The 18,067-nt window shown below is 30.6% G+C and overlaps 2 protein-coding genes across 3 annotated transcripts in view; one reads left to right on the top strand and one right to left on the bottom strand.

Annotated features, from left to right (window-relative positions):
- Positions 1 to 16,514, bottom strand: part of LOC130452388 (uncharacterized) — a 64,594-nt gene extending 48,080 nt beyond the window's left edge. The window contains exon 1 of the mRNA XM_056791637.1: positions 16,045 to 16,514. Coding sequence (XP_056647615.1) covers positions 16,045 to 16,309 — 265 coding nt within the window. The 5' untranslated portion in view covers positions 16,310 to 16,514. The remainder of the gene's footprint in view (positions 1 to 16,044) is intronic.
- The window catches only part of LOC130452386 (D-beta-hydroxybutyrate dehydrogenase, mitochondrial), a 36,006-nt gene that overhangs the window by 3,721 nt on the left and 14,218 nt on the right, over positions 1 to 18,067 (top strand). For both annotated transcript variants that reach the window (XM_056791633.1, XM_056791635.1), the window contains one exon: positions 2,678 to 3,138. The gene's annotated coding sequence lies outside the window, so the exon portion shown is untranslated. The remainder of the gene's footprint in view (positions 1 to 2,677; positions 3,139 to 18,067) is intronic.

Here is an 18,067-nt window from a genome sequence, read left to right on the forward strand (position 1 = left end):
TGACGATGGTTAGATGATTCCTTGGAGCAGTTTATGCGACTAGTGGGTGGATGTTTTTGGGATTTTACAAGCAGAAAAGTGATAAAACCCACTCGGAAATCGAATTCTTAAAAATTTAAATCTAAGTCTGCTTTCAAATAGAGCATTAATAATGATCTTCGGTTGAGTGGAGAAGGAAAATTTGATCGATGATATGACAACGTTGCAATCTTTTATACCGTTACGTCATCGTCTTGATGAAGTAAAAAATATTTATTCTGTTACTTGTATTCATTTCTTAAACGTAATTGGTGAATTTAGAAGAAAATTTTCTTGTTACAAATCTCGTGAATCAATTTTCGAACAGTCTGTCCCGAAGTTTTTTTCAGTTAATGAGAGTTTTTGCTCATTTTCCCGACTGTTGACTTCGAAAACAGCTTAAAATATTGTAGAAACGAAGATGATAAACAAGACAGATAACATCAGTATCGTAACCAGGGGTTGAGTACTTTAAATTGAATTTTGTGACAAATTTATAGTATAATACATGTTGTACTATACGGGGTATAATGAAACTTATTTATAAAACCCGTATATCTATTTATATTTATGAAATAGATCGATACAGTCGAAAATTAAACGGAACATATTCTAAAGAAACCCTTATTTTTATTTTGCAATAAATGTGAACTGAATAGCAATTGCTTCAATTCTACTAAACAATATTTATGGCACAATCAGTTCGATGAAAATAAACTGTCAGCGTCCATGCAATAATGGCGGTATACTAAACAGGGACGGCTCTGAATCTAAATACCACAAAATTATATAGTTTGAAAATTCCATTGATATTTATGAATTATTGAAGTAACATTTTGTATTTTCACTATACAGGATGTCGATTAATTGATATTCGACTGATTCAAAACTGTTTTAACATTATAGAACGAATATCAATTTCCGGAAAATGTTCGTTTCCTTAAGACGAACCGGGGAATTGTTAAAATTTATGTCCCGATCAAGGGAGGCGGACTTTTATGTACGAAAATATAGAAGATGCCAATGTGGCTAATAAACAAGGCCAATATGGCATTAGAAGTTCCATTAATGTATAAAGGGTCTGTTGAACTCTATTATGACTATTCGACGAGAAAAACTGTTTTCACATACAGTGAAATTGGAAATTAAAGAATTTTCTCTTGAAGTTAATTAAATATTGAGAATAATAAAAAAAATGAAATAGTAAGAAAGTAAATTGGACTAAACAAAAAAAATGGAAAAAGGTAAGTAAAATATAGTGGAATAAAAGGAAAAGAGAGAAATCAAATGAAATATAACGTTATAAAGTGAAACAGAGTGAAATAAAATAAATAAAGTGAAATGATAAGAAATTAAAGTGATATAAAGTGAAGTGAGAGAGTAAGAAGTAAATTAAACAGAAGAAGAGTTTCACATGAGGTGGGTGTATTGAAGAGACGTAAAGTAAATCGATATAAAATAAGATGATGTTGAGTGAAATAACGTAAATCAAACTAAAGTTGAACAAACTGTTATAAAGTGAAATAAAACCGTAATAAAGTGAAATAAAACCGTAATAAAGTGAAATAAAACCGTAATAAAGTGAAGTAAAACCGTAATAATGTGAAGTAAAACAGTAATGAAGTGAAGTAAAGCATAATAAAGTGAAATTAAATCAATGTTAGAGTGAAATTGAGTAAAATGAAGTGAAATTGGATAAAATTAAATTAAATGGAGCGAAATGCATTGAACCACTGTGAAATAAACTAAAATAAAGTGACGTAAGTTGAAGTAAAGCTAGAGGAATGCAACATGTTATAATAGTGATAGAAACAAGGAGGTTTATATAAGGTGAAAATCCCAAAATTGTAGAAAATAATCATAAAACATCAAACACAATGATGTGAGGTGAAATAAAGTGAAATGGAATGAAAAAATGTGAAATGACGTCAAAGCAAGTGACATAAAGTGAATTAAAAATTAAATTAAATGGAATAGAGTCGAATAAATGCACGTAAAGTGAAATAAATTGAAGTAAAACGGAGCAAAATATAAAAAGTGAGTGAAAATCGTATAAAGTGGAGTGAAAAAAGTTAAATGAAGTAGGATGGAGTGAAGTGAAACGAAATTAAATTTTAAGTGGGACGAAATGAAGTGAAAACTTAACATAATTGTTGTTCGTATAGTTTTTTCACCTTAGTTTATAATTTCCAACCTTGAATTACATGTTATTAGTCAATTAAGTAATCAAACTCAGGTATTTTTACAGTGTACTATAGATAAACGTACATTAGAGCTAATGAAATAGTCCGATAAGGCGACAATATTCAGTTAATAGCTAGTTTTGCAGATAATTTATATTATTACTGATGTGTGATGTGATATAACGGCGTGTTGTTTTTTTCCTCTTTTCATTTGAGTAAATAATACCCGTATTTAGAGGAAAAGTGACGCAATTTTCTTTCCAAGAAAATTAATACACTTTAGCTAAGACCTTGGATAAACATGACACATATTCGAAACGCTCCTCGGTGTATCAACACTCTAATGTTTGTCAAATCATTTTAATTATTAAAAAATGAATAATTGAAATTATATATATATATATATATATATATATATATATATATATATATATATATATATAAAATATAATATAAATAGGAGAAATTGATTCCAGGAAAACATCGAGAGCATGAAAAAACTACTTTGGCGGGAATCACGTTATGAAGTTGACAGTTCAAGGCTTGGAAAGAAACAGTATGACTTTGTAAACGAAAGGTGGATCATCGTTACGCAATATTAATACAAATCGTTTCAATTATATGTTAAATAGTTTTATGTGTATAAATTTTCGATATTAATATAAAATATAGTTTAATATTCAATTTTCCAAAGTCTCAATGCTACTTATTTCAATACGTTTAGAATCAAATGCTTTCAAGACATTATGTGAAATGTGTTGCCTATACGAAATACCAGTGATATAATGGAGGAAAAATCTATTTAGCGATTTCATTTGTTTACAAGGAAATTATTGAATTATGTTTAGAAGTGGTGAGTGTGTGTGTTTGTGAGTGCTTAACAAAATATATGAATACAAATTAAGTGAATTCTAAGGATAATAAAAGTTTAGATTCGGTAAGTTTTTAATAATTTAATCAACTATATTTTCAAGGTTAGATTCGTTATAATACGTTCAAATATTTTCCTATGACCAAATATTCAATTTAATTATGATGTTAGTAAACCATTTTAGGTGAAATAACTTAAAATTTGATATCTTATAAACCATTTCCTCAAGTTTAGACATAATATAATGCTTTATAGTACAGTAGTGGACGAAAATAATGCATTCCATTTTAGAATATAAAATTCACGTAAATTCTAAATTCTTCAGTATTCGATGTTGGCTTTTTATCGATTTCGATTTAAGTACAATGTTGCCCGGACATTTTACTCTACTAAATTACACAACAAACAGAGAATTATGGCTGCTGGTCTCGAGTGAACTAAATTTGTTTGTTTACTGCATTTTATAATAGCGAAGAACGAGGTTATTCTCGAAAAACGCCGCGCCGTTTGAGCTCGTCGGTTATCCTTAATTGTTATTACTTCTAAACAATCATCTTAAACATCAAACTTGAATTATTCTCAAGACAATCTCAATTTCATAACAATTTAACTTCTCAAAAAAAAAAACAATTGAAACACTATTTAAATATAGATAATTATTGTTTCATTATAATTGTAACAGTGTATCATAACATGTAAGGTAATCTAAAAGTAAATTTGAATTAACTTCAAAAATGTATAAAGTTTCGCGTAAGATAGTTTGTTTTTGACACAAACACAGATGACGTCAATTCATTTAATGGCCAATGAACTTTATCGACCCAATTTTATTTTGAAACTGGAACAATATAAGAGAAATTCGGGATGTGCAGTTGCTTATTTTCACCTGTTATGATGATTTTATCCTAAATTAGTTGATTGATCAACTGCCAAAATTAGAGTTAATTCCATTCATTGATGTTATATTGGATAACGCACAACAGAACGTTTCTGGTACGTCAAAAACGTCAAACCTCAATTTGTTTATGGTAAAAGATTTATGAGCAGTTTTTATAGCATTAACTAACAATTTTGAGCTTGTAAATTAGAAAAATATGAAAATGTTTTTATACTTTTTTTAAGATGTTTTATTCTCTTATTTATTACTTTACGTTAGTAAACTATGAAATAACCAATCTTATTTCGCTTAAAATATTAATAACAAATTCGTCCTACGTTATGAATTCATTTGAAATAATTTTCAAAACGTTCCGCATATTACTCAGTAGCTTACTAAATAAATAAAGCCCATTAGGTGTTGTCAATACACATTTCCATCCAATTCGGCAAATGTTTTTTTTTTCTAATATTTATACGTCCCACAGGGTATTTACTTAACAAATTGCTTTCACGTTTACCCAACATTGTTCCATTAATTGAAAATATCACTTTTGATAATACGGGGGTTGTCTGGAAAGATTCCTTTTGACAGAAACAATCGACATATGTTTATATTATTGTCAAACGTCAAAAAATGTGTAATTATGACAATTAACTGTAAATTATTGAGTCACAGCTGATGAGAACGATTACTATCATATAATTTTTAATTTAACGAGTAGATTTTGAAATTTTCCGGTTGCAATGTTAAGCTATCACCAAAATTGATATATTTATATGTTTTTAATTATGGCGCATGCGATAGTTTCGCATTCGTCAAAATTTTAAATTTCCAAATGAATTTTGTTAGATGAAACGAAATTCAAACTAAATTGGATTGTTTAAAGCGTTTAGGGATATCGGAAATGAAAAAAATATCGATGTACCGAGGTATCGATATTTATTAAAATATCAATATTGGAATCGATATCTCGAGGGATAAATATCGATATATCGGTTAAATTAAAAAAAAAATGTCGTGTGAATATTTTTTAATTCTCTACAATATTACTTATAATAACAAATACAATTCTAGCTTAGATTCAGCGCAAAACGCAAAAAACAAAATTTCTATTGATTTTTTGGTATTTTTATTGTTAAAAAAAAAATAACGCACAGACAAAAATTGTTGAATTTTATGCACATAACTTTTATTTAACTCCTAGAACATGATGGTCCACCTACGAATTCAAAATTTAATATATGCCCCTATGCAAAATTGAGTTTAACCCCTATGATTAATACTTATAGTTCTAACTCATCTACATCAAAGTTCAAAATTACATTTGGAAGGGGAAAAAGGCTCATTATTACCAATCATGTAAGTAGAGACTCAAGAAATAGTGTATAAAATGTAAGGAATTTGTAATAAAAGTAGAATAGAATATGTGGAATGTTGATAATTAGAGAAATCGGTAGCAATAACAATAAAATTTGAACTACCGAAGGCACACATACGAAATTTTGAAAAATTATTATCGTTAAGACAAAACGAAAAACCATCAGCAACATCTAAGATTTCCAAAAATAAGCAAATGTTCAATATTATACAAAATATTGAACAAAAATTGAAGTCTCTCAATGTAGCAGTGTCAAATTATCAAAAATCAATAGCAAAACATGTAAAATTTTTGCTATTTAGTTGCTTAAACCGTTCGCGAAAAATTGCACCGATCCTTTCGATCAGAAACAGTTTTTTGAATAAATGCTACCTTGAAAATGACTTGTTGAACAAAAAATGCTAAAGAAATTCAGTTGCTACATTGAATAATTAGGTTCAAGTGAACCTAAAAAATAAACAACAAAAAAGAAACTGAAAATCGGCCGATCCTTTCGATCAGAAATAGTTTTTTGAATAAATGCTACCTTGAAAATGACTTGTTGAACAAAAAATGCTAAAGAAATTCAGTTGCTACATTGAATAATGTTCAAGTGAACCTAAAGAATAAACAACAAAAAAGAAACTGAAAATCGGCCGATCCTTTCGATCAGAAACAGTTTTTTGAATACATGCTGCCTTGAAAATGACTTGTTGAACAAAAAATGCTAAAGAAATTCAGTTGCTACATTGAATAATTAGGTTCAAGTGAACCTAAAGAATAAACAACAAAAAAGAAACTGAAAATCGGCCGATCCTTTCGATCAGAAACAGTTTTTTGAATAAATGCTACCTTGAAAATGACTTGTTGAACAAAAAATGCTAAAGAAATTCAGTTGCTACATTGAATAATTAGGTTCAAGTGAACCTAAAAAATAAACAACAAAAAAGAAACTGAAAATCGGCCGATCCTTTCGATCAGAAACAGTTTTTTGAATAAATGCTACCTTGAAAATGACTTGTTGAACAAAAAATGCTAAAGAAATTCAGTTGCTACATTGAATAATGTTCAAGTGAACCTAAAGAATAAACAACAAAAAAGAAACTGAAAATCGGCCGATCCTTTCGATCAGAAACAGTTTTTTGAATAAATGCTACCTTGAAAATGACTTGTTGAACAAAAAATGCTAAAGAAATTCAGTTGCTACATTGAATAATTAGGTTTAAGTGAACCTAAAGAATAAACAACAAAAAAGAAACTGAAAATCGGCCGATCCTTTCGATCAGAAACAGTTTTTTGAATAAATGCTACCTTGAAAATGACTTGTTGAACAAAAAATGCTAAAGAAATTCAGTTGCTACATTGAATAATGTTCAAGTGAACCTAAAGAATAAACAACAAAAAAGAAACTGAAAATCGGCCGATCCTTTCGATCAGAAACAGTTTTTTGAATAAATGCTACCTTGAAAATGACTTGTTGAACAAAAAATGCTAAAGAAATTCAGTTGCTACATTGAATAATTAGGTTCAAGTGAACCTAAAGAATAAACAACAAAAAAGAAACTGAAAATCGGCCGATCCTTTCGATCAGAAATAGTTTTTTGAATAAATGCTACCTTGAAAATGACTTGTTGAACAAAAAATGCTAAAGAAATTCAGTTGCTACATTGAATAATTAGGTTCAAGTGAACCTAAAAAATAAACAACAAAAAAGAAACTGAAAATCGGCCGATCCTTTCGATCAGAAACAGTTTTTTGAATAAATGCTACCTTGAAAATGACTTGTTGAACAAAAAATGCTAAAGAAATTCAGTTGCTACATTGAATAATTAGGTTCAAGTGAACCTAAAGAATAAACAACAAAAAAGAAACTGAAAATCGGCCGATCCTTTCGATCAGAAACAGTTTTTTGAATAAATGCTACCTTGAAAATGACTTGTTGAACAAAAAATGCTAAAGAAATTCAGTTGCTACATTGAATAATTAGGTTCAAGTGAACCTAAAGAATAAACAACAAAAAAGAAACTGAAAATCGGCCGATCCTTTCGATCAGAAACAGTTTTTTGAATAAATGCTACCTTGAAAATGACTTGTTGAACAAAAAATGCTAAAGAAATTCAGTTGCTACATTGAATAATGTTCAAGTGAACCTAAAGAATAAACAACAAAAAAGAAACTGAAAATCGGCCGATCCTTTCGATCAGAAACAGTTTTTTGAATAAATGCTACCTTGAAAATGACTTGTTGAACAAAAAATGCTAAAGAAATTCAGTTGCTACATTGAATAATTAGGTTCAAGTGAACCTAAAGAATAAACAACAAAAAAGAAACTGAAAATCGGCCGATCCTTTCGATCAGAAACAGTTTTTTGAATAAATGCTACCTTGAAAATGACTTGTTGAACAAAAAATGCTAAAGAAATTCAGTTGCTACATTGAATAATTAGGTTCAAGTGAACCTAAAAAATAAACAACAAAAAAGAAACTGAAAATCGGCCGATCCTTTCGATCAGAAACAGTTTTTTGAATAAATGCTACCTTGAAAATGACTTGTTGAACAAAAAATGCTAAAGAAATTCAGTTGCTACATTGAATAATTAGGTTCAAGTGAACCTAAAGAATAAACAACAAAAAAGAAACTGAAAATCGGCCGATCCTTTCGATCAGAAACAGTTTTTTGAATAAATGCTACCTTGAAAATGACTTGTTGAACAAAAAATGCTAAAGAAATTCAGTTGCTACATTGAATAATTAGGTTCAAGTGAACCTAAAAAATAAACAACAAAAAAGAAACTGAAAATCGGCCGATCCTTTCGATCAGAAACAGTTTTTTGAATAAATGCTACCTTGAAAATGACTTGTTGAACAAAAAATGCTAAAGAAATTCAGTTGCTACATTGAATAATTAGGTTCAAGTGAACCTAAAGAATAAACAACAAAAAAGAAACTGAAAATCGGCCGATCCTTTCGATCAGAAACAGTTTTTTGAATAAATGCTACCTTGAAAATGACTTGTTGAACAAAAAATGCTAAAGAAATTCAGTTGCTACATTGAATAATTAGGTTCAAGTGAACCTAAAGAATAAACAACAAAAAAGAAACTGAAAATCGGCCGATCCTTTCGATCAGAAACAGTTTTTTGAATAAATGCTACCTTGAAAATGACTTGTTGAACAAAAAATGCTAAAGAAATTCAGTTGCTACATTGAATAATTAGGTTCAAGTGAACCTAAAAAATAAACAACAAAAAAGAAACTGAAAATCGGCCGATCCTTTCGATCAGAAACAGTTTTTTGAATAAATGCTACCTTGAAAATGACTTGTTGAACAAAAAATGCTAAAGAAATTCAGTTGCTACATTGAATAATTAGGTTCAAGTGAACCTAAAGAATAAACAACAAAAAAGAAACTGAAAATCGGCCGATCCTTTCGATCAGAAACAGTTTTTTGAATAAATGCTACCTTGAAAATGACTTGTTGAACAAAAAATGCTAAAGAAATTCAGTTGCTACATTGAATAATTAGGTTCAAGTGAACCTAAAGAATAAACAACAAAAAAGAAACTGAAAATCGGCCGATCCTTTCGATCAGAAACAGTTTTTTGAATAAATGCTACCTTGAAAATGACTTGTTGAACAAAAAATGCTAAAGAAATTCAGTTGCTACATTGAATAATTAGGTTCAAGTGAACCTAAAGAATAAACAACAAAAAAGAAACTGAAAATCGGCCGATCCTTTCGATCAGAAACAGTTTTTTGAATAAATGCTACCTTGAAAATGACTTGTTGAACAAAAAATGCTAAAGAAATTCAGTTGCTACATTGAGTAATTAGGTTCAAGTGAACCTAAAGAATAAACAACAAAAAAGAAACTGAAAATCGGCCGATCCTTTCGATCAGAAATAGTTTTTTGAATAAATGCTACCTTGAAAATGACTTGTTGAACAAAAAATGCTAAAGAAATTCAGTTGCTACATTGAATAATTAGGTTCAAGTGAACCTAAAAAATAAACAACAAAAAAGAAACTGAAAATCGGCCGATCCTTTCGATCAGAAACAGTTATTTGAATAAATGCTACCTTGAAAATGACTTGTTGAACAAAAAATGCTAAAGAAATTCAGTTGCTACATTGAACAATGTTCAAATGTGTCTAAAGTCATTGCATCATAGCTGTGACTAATAAAAATTCAATGAGCGACTTCAACAAATACCTAACTTAAAATTTGATTAATTATTTAGTGACCGGTTTAAAAATGATGATAACAAAACTAAGTAAGTAACGAAGTGAAAAAGTGATCAGCGGATCGCTGTTATTAATTATATCTTGCTCTTAAAACCTGATAGACAGGTTGGTAGCTAAGCCAAAAGTAACTAGATTTCTTCCTAGATTTGCAGCTTGCACGCGATAACCCGGAAACCAACTAGTGCAATATAATCTGGAGGTGTGCTCTCTTGCATCGTCATGCATAAAGATAAACTCGTTCCCAATGTACTTAACGTAAAGTAAAACATCAATTTCCAAAATTTTCTTTATATATCTATCAGTCGTTAAACCTCTTCTTCCATTAACACGATTGCCCATACGAATAAACACAAAGTTGGTTCGTTTTCCTATAGAAATTGCACCCCAGATCATACGGAAACCACCTCCGCAAGCCATCTGCTATTCAAAGCAGCAAATCGATCCCTTGGGCATATTCTGGTCTCATCTGAGAACACAGCAGATCCTCATTGATCCAACGTACAATTCTGATGGTCCACTGCGAAACGCAGGCGTGTTTGTCGATGAGCTGGATAAGTTTTGGACCAAACGCAGGTTTTTCAGGAATGAGGCTATTTTTCTGCAGTCTTCGTCTTACTGTTCACTGAAAGATGACGATTTCTTGATGTTGTTAATATATAAAGGTGTCATCCTGCCTCTACCAGATCGCCAATTAGTAAAAACCTTCATCGATCTTCTTGAAAATTTGGAATTAAGTTCATCTTACCCTCCTCTTCAAACCCGACTTGGTCGCGAAGTATACTTTTTATTTTTAAGGGGTGAAAATCACCCCTTACTCCAATAAATTGAAATTTAATGAATTAAAGCGGTAATGGGCTATAGTTATGTTCAAATATAATAAATGTTGATTGTTTTGTATCATGACTTTAATATTTTGATATTTTACAGCTCACCTACCCTTAAAAACGACCCCTCATACAAAGATTATTTAAAAAATGTGGTAAAAAACATGAAATTTTTCATGTTCATTATGTTCAAACATGTGAAATTATTGTTTTTTTACAATGTAAGTAATATTTATATTTTTTATAGGTAACTACCCTTAAAAACTACCCTAATACAGTTTTAACAAACGGCTGAAAGTATGAAATCATTTTATTTTCGATTTCAAGTAGAAAAAATGTATATAATTTAAATATAACAAACCTGATTCATAAGTTTTTAATTTAATTCAACTCCTAAAAACTACCCCTTATCACAAAAATTAGGGAAACATTTTTTTTGAAAGCTTAAAGTAATGGATTTTGTTACGAAAATGAAAATGAATTTTTGCTTCTGATATAATGAAATATTTCTACAATTTTTTACCCCCTATAAATATTAATTAACATGATTTTTAAAGTATACGTCAATAATTTAACTTTAACTTTCTAATTCCTTTTCTTCAACAGGAGGACAATTATACAAAATATTCCAAAAAGATCAAAACTTGGACGTTTCGTGATTTTCCAGCATTATCTCTAGGATGTATTCGGTTTTTTAATAATAACTCGGCTTTCCTTTAAGCTTTTTGCATTCATCCATACATCATTTTGTAGGTAATTTCATAAGCTACAAAATCATGAGAGTTGTAACCCTTCTAGGCCCTTTTCTCCAAAGAATTTTGGTTAAAAAAGACTCTCCATTAGCATTGAAATCAATACTTTAAACGCTTATTTCTCGTTTAATTTTCAAGCTACGTGAGTTTAAAAATAAGCAAAATGTTCAGTAAAATAAAAGCTAAATTTTAGTAAAAAAATTGTTTCGTTGATCCAATGGTTTTTGAAATATTTTGAAAAAATAACTTTTTTTAAAAAAATCGAAAAAAAATTTCACATTTAACAACTATTTTTCAAAATATACGTGTTCCAAACCATTCAAACTTTTGGAACGTATTATTAGGGCTTAAACAAAAATAATTTTACAAAGGCTACATTGATTTCAATTTTGACGCAAAATTACCGACATTTTTTTTCAAATTCGAGTTTCTTAACTTACTTTCATCATAACTCGTTTAATTTTCAAGCTAGACGGTTTTATAAAAGCTCATTTTAAAGGTCTGAAGAAGTACTTTAAAAATGGTTATCACAATTTTTTTGGAAAATTGATCGTTTTTCCGTTATTTGAGCACAAATCTGTGCAAAATTTTACGAAAAAGAAAAAATTGACTTTCAGTGACTCATAAGTTGCTGAGTATTATTTGAAAGATTTAATTTAAACTGACCAATTTCTTTGTTTTTTTATAAGCTTCAATTTTGATAAGAATAATTTTTTCCAGAAAATGCGTAATTTTCGAGTTTTTCATGAAAAACTGTTGGAAAACGTGTTTTTTTTATTTTCGTCATAACTTGCTTAATTTTCAAGCTAGACGGTTTCATAAAAGCTCATTTTAAAGGTCTGAAGAAGTACTTTAAAAATGGTTATCACAATTTTTTTGGAAAATTGATCGTTTTTCCATTATTTGAGCTCAAATCTGCATAAATTTACTAAAAAGAAAAAATTGACTTTCAGTGACTGAATATTATTTGAAAAATTTAATTTAAACTGACCAATTCCTTTGTTTTTTTATAAGCTTCAATTTTGATAAGCATAATTTTTTCCAGAAAATGCGTAATTTTCGAGTTTTTCGTAAAAAAATGTTTAATTTTAAATCGCGAATAACTCAGACATTATTCATTTAAATAAAAAACTTCATTCCACATTTTCTACATTAGATTCAATTCTCTATAGATTCATGGGGTTATTTTGAAATTTTTAGCTCTTTAAAATTACGAGGTGATTTGCTTGGTTCACTGTACTATATGATAGTACAGTTCCTCATAATTTTGGTTCTAGCAACAGCTCGCTGATTAAGTCCGTTTTCGACTAAAGCAATAACTTTTTTTGATGTAGTGTAGTAGCTATTTGTTAGAATTTTGAATGCCAGTCATATTTTCGCATTAATATAATAATGTAAGCATTGTGAATTTTTATCTTCGCCCACGATCCAATTCGAATCTTCTTCGCTTTCTCGGCTAAAATTTAATTTCACAAACTCGGAAAGAAAATTCTCCAATCAAAAAACAAGCTCAACGCTTTCGGATGTACAGAAAAGAAAATCCGGAAATTAATAATCACAACTTTTAAAGTAGTAGGCTTCATGATGACGTAATAAACATAAAATTATTCTTCAGGTCGAATGATACAGAGTGGTACGGGAATTGATGCAAAAAACTCGAAAGGGAGTAGATGACGTGAAAATAATGATGATATTTGAGTATATTTTCCAAATTATACATTCGAACAATATGAATTTTTAATGGATGATTACGTATGTCCACGTAGTGAACCAGGGACGGCTCATGCCCGATGGTTAACAGTTTATAACTTTTACAGGGACAACCTGTATAATCTAAAGATAATAATAACGAAATTTTCCATCGATTTTTTAACAAAAATGTACTCTTTGTTTAACTCCTTAATATTTATGGTTTAAGAGATATGAAGATTTTTAGATCGTTGTACATGCCAAGGAAATTGTTGCTATATTTTATTTATTCATCTCATTTTTGTAGATATTTGGACGTTATAATGTTTTTAATTCATATGAAATATGTAAAATTTGCAGTGGAAAAAATTATTGCCCCGAATTATCGATCTAAATTCGCTCTCAAAGGCAACGGCTACACTGATTTGTCTATAGACTTGGTAGATATCGCATTCGGAATCTTTAACCTTTGATTCATGCATTTTTTTTATTTTGGAGCCTTGTAACTTAATAGCCACACCCCGTATATCCACAAACTTTGATATGAATCCCATTTAAAATGTTATCCACATTATTTTCTTATATAGAGTGTCCCGGGATGCAAAAAATTCGGGAGTGCGTAGATGACGTGAAAATAATGCTGTGATACAAAAAAAATTCCCATATGTCCACTCGTTTCTGAGTTATAGGCATTTAAAGTTGCGGAATCAGAATTTAATTTATTTTTAATTATATTTTCTTAATTATACTTTCGAACATTATGAACTTTTAATGGATGATTACGTAAATCCATGTAGTTTGACGGAATAAATAATATACATCTATCCGACGACAGGGGCGGCTCACGCCCAATGGTTAACGGTCCGTAACATTTACTAAATATAACAAAAATACATTTTTCAATCGATTTTTCGTTTAATTCGATAATATTTATGGTTTAGGAGATATTAAGATTTTTTAGATTGTTGTACATGTCAAGGAAATTGTTGCTAATTAGCATCAAATCGATAATTGTTGCTATTTAGTTGCTGAAACCGCGGTTTTGTTGCTTAAGCCGTTCGCGAAAAATCGCTATTAATGCTAAATTCATATAAATCTAACATAAAATTTCGATGAATCAATAAATATAGAGTCAACTAGGGAATAAAATTTGTTGCTGCAAGTAAGTACTACCGAAAATTAGAAAAAAAAAACGAATTTTTTATGCCAGCAGTAATTTTCTTGAAATATGCTAACTTGAACTCGACTTGTTGCACGGAAAATGAATAGAAGATTTAATTGCAACATTTAACAATGTTCAAATGAGCCTAAAGAATAAACAACAAAATGGAAACTGAAAATCGGCCGATCCTTTCGATCAGCAACAAATTTTTGAGTACATGCTACGTTGAAATTGACTTGTTGAACATCAAATTTTAAAGAAATTTATTTGCTAAATTGAACAATGTTCAAATGAGTCTTAAATAATAAGCAACAGAATCGATTTTTAAATGTAGTCCTTTGGAAATGATTTTTAAAAGGCCCTACTGATCGATTTCAAAAACTCTTAACCTCAAAAACCCACTTCGATCGCCGACAGTCTGGTCGAAATTAGTTGATTTGTTTGTGAGTTATCATTGGACAAAGAAAAACGAAAATAAGTATTTTTTTTAACTTTCCGCTAAGAAAATTGAAAATTTTCAAAAATATGGAAGTTATTGATTTTACCCCTTTTTTCCCTCAGATCTCGACGTTTTGAGGTCCTAGGAAGCTTCCCTGAATATTTTCGCGATGATATCCGTACGTCTGTACGTATGTGTGTGTATGTATGTATGTGAATCTCTTATAAATTTTGAATGACTCGAGCGATTCCATCGCGGTTGGAATTATTCGAAAGGGCTTATCCAAATTCAAATTTTGAGTACAATTAGAACCGATTTGGACCAGCAGATTTCAAGAATTCGAAACAAATTTTTTCAAACGTGTTTTTTTCGAAATAACTTTTAAACTGGTTTATCGATCCTTCACAAAAACTAATCAGCTCTTAACATAAAAAAAAACACATCGATTGCATCCAAGTTGGTCAAAATCGGTTGATTCGTTCGTGAGTTATTGTTGTCGGAAAAAAAACCGAAAAACGTGTTTTGTTGATCGAAAGGATCGGCCGGTTTTCAGTTTCCATTTAGTCGTTTATTCTTAAGGCTCATTTGAACATTGTTAAATGTTGCAATTAAATCTTCTATTCATTTTCCGTGCAACAAGTCGAGTTCAAGCTAGCACGTTTCAAGAAAATCACTGCTAGCATAAAGAATTCGTCTTTTTATTCTAATTTTCGGTAGTACTTATTTGCAGCAACAAATTTTGTTCCCTAGTTGACTCGATATTTATTGATTTATCGAAATTTTATGCTAGATTTATATGAATTTAGCATTAATAGCGATTTTTCGCGAACGGCTTAAGCAACAAAACCGCGGTTTCAGCAACTAAATAGCAACAATTATCGATTTGATGCTAATTAGCAACAATTTCCTTGGCGTGTACAACCATCTAAAAAATCTTAATATCTCCTAAACCATAAATATTATTGAGTTAAACGAAAAATCGATGAAAATCGATGAAAAATTTATTTTTGTTATATTTAGTAAAGGTTACGGATCGTTAACCATTGGGCGTGAGCCGCCACTGTCTTCGGATAGATGTATATTATTTATTCCGTCAAACTACATGGATTTACGTAATCATCCATTAAAAATTCATAATGTTCGAAAGTATAATTAAGAAAATATAATTAAAAATAAATTAAATTCTGATTCCGCAACTTTAAATGCCTATAACTCAGAAACGAGTGGACATATGGGAATTTTTTTTGTATCACAGCATTATTTTCACGTCATCTACGCACTCCCGAATTTTTTGCATCCCGGGACACTCTGTATAAGAAAATAATGTGGATAACATTTTAAATGGGATTCATATCAAAGTTTGTAGATATACGAGGTGTGGCTATTAAGTTACAAGGCTCCAAAAAAATATGTATGAATCAAAGGTTAAACATTCTGAATGTCTGTAGACAAATCAGTGTAGCCGTTGCCTTTGAGAGCGAATTCAGATCGATAATTCGAGGCAACATTTTTTTCCACAGCAAATTTTACAGATTTCATATGAATTTAAAATATTACAACATATCTATAAAAATGAAAATGAAATGAGAAAATTTTCTGTGTCGAATACCTTGGAATATTATCTTACCTATTTGTGGCACGTCATATTGCCTTTGCCCCCTGGGAGACCTGAGCATCAGCTGTGAATTGACTGCATCTAAATGCTGCTGGAAGTCCCTGAGTTCGTCGGGAGGTGGGCGCGCTGCTGCGGCGTTCACCTGGTGCCTCTTCTGCCAAAACGGATGTGGCATTTGCCGCCTCAGGGTAGAGTCTTTATCGAAATGGATCGGTTGGCGCGGAGTGGCCACGGCCGCTACCCATAGGCCTGCCCACAAGGCCCACACTGCCCACATATCTTAATACAAATTAAGTTACCGACATCTTAACACTTGTTGCTTTTCCTATTATTTCCTAGGGATACTAGCGGCGGCTCGCGGGCTACCCTCTCGCTTCTCCCCCGAGTTTTTGGCAGTTCAACTCGAGAGAGAATTTCTGTTTAATGTATTTGTGTGCGATCTAGACGGCTAGGAGGACGCGACTGAAGTTGGCGGCGGCAATGAATGTCGTAGTCGTGCAGTGGGCCGCCCACGCGGCACCGGCCCCGTCTCCCCACCACATCTCAATACTCGAAGCCGCCACCAACGAATCCTGCAGGACCGGAATCCCACGTTCACTTATAGATATATATACGGCACCTCGTCTAGATCACATATACAACGTGAAACATAAATAAATATATAATTTCAAAATACATTTTAAATAATTCAATGTCACAAAATATTTAAACTTCTTGTTTTAATCACCATTTTAGCATAAATTTAACCTAAAAGCATACGAGGCACGGAGAAAAAATAATTTCTATATTTTCTACACAAAAAATTCTGATTTACTTCAATCGGTACGTTGAGGTTTGAGGTTATGAGACTTTACGGTGAACTTGAATGTGCCAGACGTTGACCTAGCAACAGTGTTGTCAAAATGTCAAATGTTGTCATATCTACCACGGATGAAATGAAGAAAAAAAGATTTTTTTTCACAAAAATCTCAACAACGACTCACTAAGATTGTCAAACAGAAACAAAACCTTTGAAATTGCTGAAATATTAGAGGAAATTTTCCGATGTAAGCTCAAATATGTTGTCCGAAACTGACAACCCTCGTATTCAATGTTGAGTAGTTGAAATAATTTTTTCGAAGTCACGAGCCGCTACTGTTTATTAATATTGTTTCAGTGTAAATTTGTAAGCTTTTAACACTCGAATATATTTGATATGAGAACAACGTGACGCAGCAGTAGCAGAATTGACGATACGTTTTTCTTGACCTACTTTTCAACGAATCAAGGACAATAACATGACGAAAACTAAATCTTTCAAGAACCGTAAGGGATGATCTATGATAAATTCAATTCATATTTCAATAAATGACATTTAACATCCATAAATATTTGTTAATATACTATATCTAAGGTCAAGTGTTACATACACTGCAAAAAAAACTGAAATAATACATAAAAAATATAAATAAATTTATTTCAAACTGTATAAGCTTTATATATTATCGAAAATTAATATGAAATTGATTAATTTGTTATTTTTTATTCGAAATGTATATTCACAATATTTATTTTTTTAAATTTCAAACTGTATATGCGAGAAATTCAGTTTCTTAGTGTAAAATCATGTAAATTTAATAATCAAATTTTAGGCAACACACAATACACGTGCGTAATGTGTGACGTCTCGTTAACAAAATAGGCAACAGCGCTATGTGAAAACTTCGACTTAATTAATTTTATGCACCACACAATACGAGTATGTAATGTGTTTTGTCTATATTTTATTAAATTTTTCATTTCCGCTAGAAAATAGCAGATTAATAATGAAAACTACATTTTGTAGTTGATAAGTTATTGAGATCATTTTGGTTGTTGACTAGTGGAATGTAGCGGGGGCGGACAACTGATTTAATGGTCCTTATAGCGCCGAATATCCCCGTTGCGTAGGACGGTGGTTAGTAAGGGAATTTCGGGTATTTTTTTTCCTATTTAACCCAGTTTTCTATAAAATCGAACTTTTCTATTCGAAAAATTACTAAGTGTGGGTTTCTAT

The sequence above is a fragment of the Diorhabda sublineata genome, chromosome 1, assembly GCF_026230105.1.
Source record: "Diorhabda sublineata isolate icDioSubl1.1 chromosome 1, icDioSubl1.1, whole genome shotgun sequence".
In the NCBI taxonomy this organism is placed as follows: Eukaryota; Metazoa; Arthropoda; class Insecta; order Coleoptera; family Chrysomelidae; genus Diorhabda; species Diorhabda sublineata.